The 7,708-nt window shown below is 44.5% G+C and overlaps 1 protein-coding gene across 1 annotated transcript; it reads left to right on the forward strand.

Annotated features, from left to right (window-relative positions):
* Positions 1–1,018: 1,018 nt before the first annotated feature.
* LOC139396988 (sterol regulatory element-binding protein 1-like) lies at positions 1,019–7,501 on the forward strand (the record flags this gene model as incomplete). Its single annotated transcript, XM_071143935.1, has 4 exons — positions 1,019–1,362; positions 4,863–5,447; positions 6,820–6,983; positions 7,286–7,501. Coding segments are annotated over exons 1-4 (1,068 nt in total), but the record flags the coding sequence as incomplete, so codon positions are not given.
* Positions 7,502–7,708: the final 207 nt, after the last annotated feature.

The following is a 7,708-nucleotide window of genomic DNA, read 5'->3' on the forward strand; positions in this document are numbered from 1 at the left end:
TTGCTATTCAACAACTAGTTTGCAGCTGTGCTACTGTCGGTCGTTGACCCATTTCTTTCCAGTACCACACCTTTGTTGTGCCCCCTTTGTGTGTGCTTGTGTTTTGGTGAGCTCACACACGGCTCACATGTCCTACTACAATCCACATATCGGATAATTTGATCAAGGTTATTATTGTTGATTATTGAATGGTCTTTTTAGAGAGCCATTACTTTGTGTTAATTGCTTAATTACCATGGTTTGAATAATATCGGTTTTTGTTATTTATTCTTTGAGGAAAATGTTTGCTTTGACTTTATGCTACATGTCATTGTCCAACCAAAGGGGACTTCCATGAGCTTTGTTAAATCAACCCTGTTAATCTCGTTTTGCCCTAAAAGTTTTGAAGCCGCACTGTACTATGTCCCTCCATATATTTAGCCTGCTCCCCCTTCCCCTCCACTACTCCAGGAGAAATACATGATGTAACCACGGGAGCCAAAGTCGTGATGTCAGATCACCCCACTCGGTTTCCGAGTTCCCCATTGGTCGAATTCTCTGGTTCTACAGACAGTCATCACTACGGGCCACACAAGCATGAACAGTTGTTAGCCCACCCCTGCTTGGCGTTGATTGGCTGTTAAGGACAAGCCCATAATAAACACCCATGCTGTTGTTTTCCAGAGGACAATACCGTTTTCTCGATTATAAAACGTCATTAATGCATTATATGAGTACAGACCACGAAACAAAACAAATATTAAAAACATGACATGATATTTCCACGTTCAATTTATGTATTTGGCACTTGAAGAAGCTTATTGACTTTGGATATGTATTTCCCCACAGTGTTCATCCAACAATATAGTCGTTTTCAAAGAACACTGCTTTTTATTCTTTGCAATAGCCATGCACAAATGTAAATACCATGGACACTGTATTTCGTCCTGGAGTTGCCAGTCAAAGAAAGGTATGAGACCATGAAGGGGGAGTCAGCATTCACAAGTGGTCGGGGGTTGGCTAGAACAAGTGTCACTCATTAAGCGCTCTGTAACTAGCTGGCTAAACATGTGGATCCTCAATGAGCACTGTTTAGCGTGAGAAGTGTGCCTCTTGGGCATCAATATGAAGACAGAAGAAGGCACTATTTGACAGATCAATAACAGAGTTTATCTCACTGGAATTATTGCAAATGTAGCTAGATACACAAACATCGATTTAAGTGGAAATCGTAAGTTTTTAGCCACAGTGATTTAGCTAACCATAACGAGACAGCAAAAATGAACTTGTCTTTTGACGATCAGTCACTGGATAATCTGGATCCAACCATATCCCTAAATGACCCCAGCGATATTGACACGGCTCTGCTCAATGACATTGATGGTAAGAACGTTAAGCTTACTAGTAAGCTAGCTAGCAAAACGGACAACTTGAACTTGGTAACGCGTTAGCTAGTTAGCTATTGTTGTTGCGAATGTTAGCTAGCCAAACAAGTGACAACAATAGCAGCAACACATACATGAAACAGCTTGTACACATAGCGTTACTGAGTGAGGTATCATTAACTACGTATAGGCACCCAGTGAGTAATTTAGAATGATGTACAGCTTAGTTAGCTGTCATGTTAGCAAGTTAGCTAACTTACATTAGTTATGACCGTAAATCAAATTAACGAGTTATATTTTACTCAAACAGTTACGTTATGTGGTAGTAGGAGAAGGCTTCCTTCTCTCAGGGTCGAGGATAATCCTAGTTAACCTTATGGAACTAGCTAGCTAGCTACTGTCTGAGTTCGGTGCTTGTTTTTCTGTTGTTGCTGCTCTCGTTTTTGCGTTTTGGTTCTGATCTAACTCTAGACACATTTATATCTGCTATTTTTCATGTTATTGATAAGTTAAAACAATGTACATACTACACGAGCTGATAGTTCACTGCTAGCTTGTGTGTGATGAACGGAACAGACGCTAGTTAATGTGCCCCGCCCCCTCCAATTTGTCCTACTGACATCACGACGAGGTTAATGTCGAGCGTTCCCTGTCGGGTTCATTTCAAGAGGCGTGAAATAAGTCTATAACATGAATCATGATCTGATGGTTGCTTTTTTCCCACCCATATATAATTCCTATTTATGTATGAATTAATCATATGTTGCAGTCTTATTAATAAAATGTTAATAGTTTATATTTAAATTAGTTCAGTTATATCGAACCTAGTTACGTTAATGTATAAGTGCATTCAATTGAATGGTGGCTATTCGATTCGTTGGTGATATTAACTAATGTTATTTGTCAGTATAATCAATGGTTGGTTGTTTTCCAACAACTGCTCTGCTGCAGCATCTCACCCTTCATTGATTCCACGCACTACCCTAAAAATTGACCGAGAGTAACCCAGCACTAAATTGTCCCATAGTAACCCCTTCTCATTGAAACCACAAGTGCTTCCTCTCTTTCTATCTTGGGGGCTGGTCTGCATTGCAAGTGTCTGAGGCACTTTCTGATTGGTCGGCAGCGATCACCTCATACAAAACATTGGTTTACAAATCCAGGCTAGTCAGACTGATGTACAGAGAGCAAAGGCAGAAGCATGAAGTGTGTTCCGTTATTACTGAACCTAGTCCTTATAACATATGACTATTAGCTTGATGATTTGGTCTAAGATTAAACAAAATGGTCTTTCTCCTTGCCAGGGAACAGCCTCCTCACTGTGCTGCCTGAAACTCATTCGAGATAGCCTAACCTACAGCCTATTTCTGTTGGAAATCCAGAAGAATAAGCTATCCTGTACTAACGAAGGTTTCTCATAGACAATAATTGTGAGCATCTCTAGCTGATGAAACAAGTATGCTATACAGTGTATTACCCTAAAACAAGGCCTGTTGTATTATTAGAGAATAAAGTTTTCAGTTTGAGTAATTAACTTGCTACTATTACTCAGTTCCATGTTCTAATGTAAAGTGCTACCATGCCATGTTTACGTGGAGGGTGCAGCATAGCATAGTAAACATCACCCTTTTCATCAACACTCAATTCTTCTTGTGTCTCCATCCTCACCTACTCAGGGTTGTTGTCCTTTTGACAGACTGTGTGCATCATAATGCTGTGAATAGAAGTGAAGTAGCTGCAGGTCTGGGATGGTGTGACTGTGATCATAGTGTCTATTGTGTTGCCTGTCTCGCTGTGGCCCTTTTGGAGCCCATTAGAGTGGCATAGAGCCAGTCTCCTCTGCTGCAGTGGCCCCATAATAACTGCATTACTGACCAGGACTGAACTGAGCTGGCCCCATTTACTGTCCTGCTCTACTTCTCAGATCAGGGCCCATATCCACAAAGTATCTGAGTATGAGTGCTGTTCTAGGATCAGATCTTTTGTGTTCATGATAATCTGATTCATTATGATCAAAACTGATCTTAGATCAGCACCTACTCTGGGACACTTTGAGCCCAGTTCTTGGTTTTTCTAGTGGAGTTAGGGCAGAGATTAAGTGACACATTACCATGTGGTGTGGCGAGAGAGATGGGAGAAATGCTCTGTCAGTCAGTCACCCAGTGGTTCAAGTCTTAATTTAAGCCTTTAGTTGGCAATCATGAAACGCTCCGATTGGGTTACAGGGTTTTATCTCTGCTCCATTCAGAGGCCCAGAAACGTGGTTTGGTCATTGGGAGGCACGCTGATGCACCCATCCCGTTAGCGAGATAATTTACGTCAACATCAGCTGGATTGTAAGCGCGCCAAATTCAAATTAAATTACTAATTTAATGTAAGAACATCTCTCTCAGTAGACAAAATATTACAAACAGCTAGCAGCCAAGTAGATTGGTCATGAAAGTCAGAAAAGCAATAAATTAAATTGCTTACCTTTGATCTTCGGATGTTTGCACTCACAAGACTCGCAGTTACACAATAAATGTTCCTTTTGTTCCATAAAGATTATTTTTATATCCAAAATACCTCCATTTGTTTGGCGCGTTATGTTCAGAAATCCAACAGGTGCGAGCGGTCACGACATCGCAGACGAAAATTCCAAATAGTATCCGTAATGTCCACAGAAACACGTCAAACGTTTTTTCCTAATCAATCCTCAGGTTGTTTTTTTCAATATATAATCGATAATATATCAACCGGTACTTTAGCTCCGTCAATAGGAGAGAGAGACACAAAGGCTGCTCCAAACTTTTGCGCAAGCAAAATTCTGGGGACACCCAGCTATACACTGACACGATGTGATCTTTCTCGCTCATTTTTCAAAATAAAAGCCTGAAACCATGTCTAAAGACTTTTCACACCATGGGGAAGCCGTAGGAAAAGGAATCTGGTTGATATCCCTTTAAATGGAGCGAAGGCAGGCTATGGAACATGGAGCTTTCAAAATAGAAGCCACTTCCTGGTTTGATTTTCCTCAGGTTTTCGCCTGTAATATCAGTTCTGTTATTCTCACAGACAACATTTTGACAGTTTTGGAAACTTTAGAGTGTTTTCTATCCTAATCTTACAATTATATGCATATTCTAGAATCTGGGCCTGAGAAATAGGCAGTTAAATTTGGGTATGTTTTTCATCCAAAAATCAAAATACTGCCCCCTACAGTCAAGAGGTTTTTAAGATGTTCAAAATGACTGCAGTATGGAGTGAACAAAAGGCTCTGCTGTGTGTGTGTGTGTGTGTGTGTGTGTGTACAGCTGTTTGTTCCAGTCTAGCTTTAACACATGATTCAACTAATCACAGTCTTCAACTTAGATTACTTTGTTTTAGTTTTGTCTTATTTGACCCTCTTCTCCTGATTTCTGTGGTAATGTCATGGTTAACAAGGCATCCCCTGTCTCTCTCTGTCTCTGCTTCTCTCAATCTATGGAGTACTCTGACTATATCCCCATCTCTTCTCAGACATGCTGCAGCTCATCAACAACCAGGACATGGTGGAGTTCAACCAGGACATGGCGGGTCTCTTTGACCCCCCTCAGTTCACAGGGGTCACCCCTACCCAGGACCTCCCTGCCCTCAGCCTGCCCCATTCCACCACCTCCCCTCCATCCACCACCTCCTCAATCCTGAGCAGCAGCCCCCACCTTGATGCTCTCCTGGGGCCCCCCATCATCCGCAGTTCCTCCCCCCCAGACAAGGCCTTCCACCCCCCCACCTTCCAGCAGTCACCCCTGGCCCAAGTCACCACTTCCACCCCTGTACCACTACCTAGGCCGCAGCCAGCTCCCCAGCAGGGCTCTCCATCAGCCCAGGCTGCTCAGGGTCTCAGGGAGTCCAAGGTGGACCTGCCCCTGCCAGTCCTCTCCCCCCCAGCCCCTGTTCCAGTCCAGCTTCCTCCCCCAGCCTCCTCCCCCCATACTGTACCCGGCCAGAGCCCCGTGTTCAGCGCCGCCCCCCAAGCCCTGTTCACCTCTCCTGCCCCCCAGCAGTCCCAGGCCCACACCCAGCAGATACGGATTAACTACAGCACCCACAATGGCTACAAAGGTGAGGAACAGATTGTCTCCATTCCTCTGTATTAATAGTTGAAATGCTGGTAGTAGATGGATGAGAGTCAGAAAATAAGGCCAAGGGAGCAAACGAATGCAAGGAAACGTAAAACTGAGTCACTCCCCCTAATCCTAACCCCTTCCACGTGGAGATGAAACATAGCTATTTTAATGGTTGTAGGGGTTTCCCCATGGCCCTCCCTGCTCAGCCCCGTCCTGCCAGGTAATGGGAGGGAAGGAGGGACCCCACCATGTGTTGCTAGTAGTAGAGCCACATGGTCGTTAAGACGTCTTATTTATGATGCAGAGCAGGGCCATGCTGTTGTGTCTGGATGAGAGCAGAGCATGACTGGAGGAACAGTTTACACATGCTCACACTCCTACTGTCTCACCCACTCTCACACACACTCTCTCTCTGTCTCTCTCTCAAGGCGAAAGGTAGGGACTGACAATGGAAACTGGTATACAAAGCACAAACACTCACTCCCTGAAGAAAGCCTACTTGGTGTTATGTTATGAGGAGATAGAGTTGTGTTCTATGGTGCAGTAACAGTAGTAGTTCAGCATGTTTCCAAAGGAGAGTCAGTGGGTTACTCAACAACCTCCGCTGACTGTCAGTCAAAATCCCAATCTAATACCCGTTGGTCAAAGTGAAGGACCGTCCCTGAGGCTGAGAGAGGGTTTTTTGTCTACGCTCTCTATGAGCCATATTCAGATATACACACCTTGCCCGTGTCGCATACCTGTGCAACACTGTCCCTTTAACAATGTCTCGCTACACTCGCATTAACATCTGCTAACCATGTGTATGTGACAAATAAAATTAGATTTGAAACTACAGTAAGATATCTGCCCCATGCAGCCATGCCCCAGCATTACAAACCTACTGACTCTGTGTAGACCAATGTCTTTACAGCCACCTGTACTGTTATGTTACACACTGCCTGCTACAGTCATCATATCATATGTTTTCTAGAGGTCAAAGGTCATTCCTACAATGATAATCCATACTGTTATCAGTCAGTGACTCAAGTGTCTTTATAGCTACCAAACGTACTGTAGTGTACACTCCCCGCTTCAGCCAGTATCCCATAATGATATCACTCACCAGGGGGAAAGGTCATACACTACTAAGCCACGCAAAAAATGTATGTGAACTTTGGCCTCGCCAAAGACTTATGGTGACGCCAGTTTATATGGTGTTTTAGTTTTACAGCTGGTTTTACATCTTGAACTATTTCAAACACAATTGAGTCCATACTAGCAGGACGTTTTGAACCCAGAAACAAATATTTAAGTACTCCCTCCTTGTTTCAGGCAGTTTTCTTCCGTTTGGTGCCTAATGAACATGACCCTGATTATTTTTCTAGCTGTCAATCATCAAGGAGGCCCCGCCCAGCCCATGGTCAGCCTGTCGTCGTCCCCTTCCGGTGTTCAGCCAATGACCATCCAGGCTCTGACCACCACGGCCCCCCTCCTGACCACCTCAGCAAGCCCCCCAGCTCAGACCATCGCATCACATCACATTCAACAAGTTAGTTTGTTCACCTGGAGTGAGTGTGTGTGTGTTATGTTTGATGAGACTCATTAACCCTAAGAATATCAACACACCAGAAAAAAATGATTTGTTCTTTGCATTCAAATCTATTATTGTCCTAGTATTTGTTTCATTTCTAATTTATTTCAATGGAACAGAACTGCTCCCTCAGGCTTATAGTCTAACCCTCCATCTCTCTCTTTCTCTCTCTCTCCCTCGCTCTCTCTCTCTCTCTCCCTCGCTCTCTCTCTCCCTCTCCCTCGCTCTCTCTCTCTCCCACTCGCTCCTCCTCCTCTCAGGTATTGCTCCAGCCCCAGTTTATCAAGGCTGAGTCTCTGCTGCTTACCACCCTGAACCGTGACCCCTGTATGGTCACTACTGTGGCCTCTCCATGCATCACCTCCCTGGCCACCACCACATCCCAGAGCACCCACTCACTGCAGGTAGGAACCACAGCCCAGAGCACCCACTCACTGCAGGTAGGAACCACAGCCCAGAGCACCCACTCACTGCAGGTAGGAACCACATCCTAGAGCACCCACTCACTGCAGGTAGGAACCACATCCTAGAGCACCCACTCACTGCAGGTAGGAACCACAGCCCAGAGCACCCACTCACTGCAGGTAGGAACCACATCCTAGAGCACCCACTCACTGCAGGTAGGAACCACATCCTAGAGCACCCACTCACTGCAGGTAGGAACCACATCCCAGAGCACCCAC

The sequence above is a fragment of the Oncorhynchus clarkii genome, unplaced genomic scaffold (assembly GCF_045791955.1).
Source record: "Oncorhynchus clarkii lewisi isolate Uvic-CL-2024 unplaced genomic scaffold, UVic_Ocla_1.0 unplaced_contig_639_pilon_pilon, whole genome shotgun sequence".
Lineage (NCBI taxonomy): Eukaryota > Metazoa > Chordata > Actinopteri > Salmoniformes > Salmonidae > Oncorhynchus > Oncorhynchus clarkii.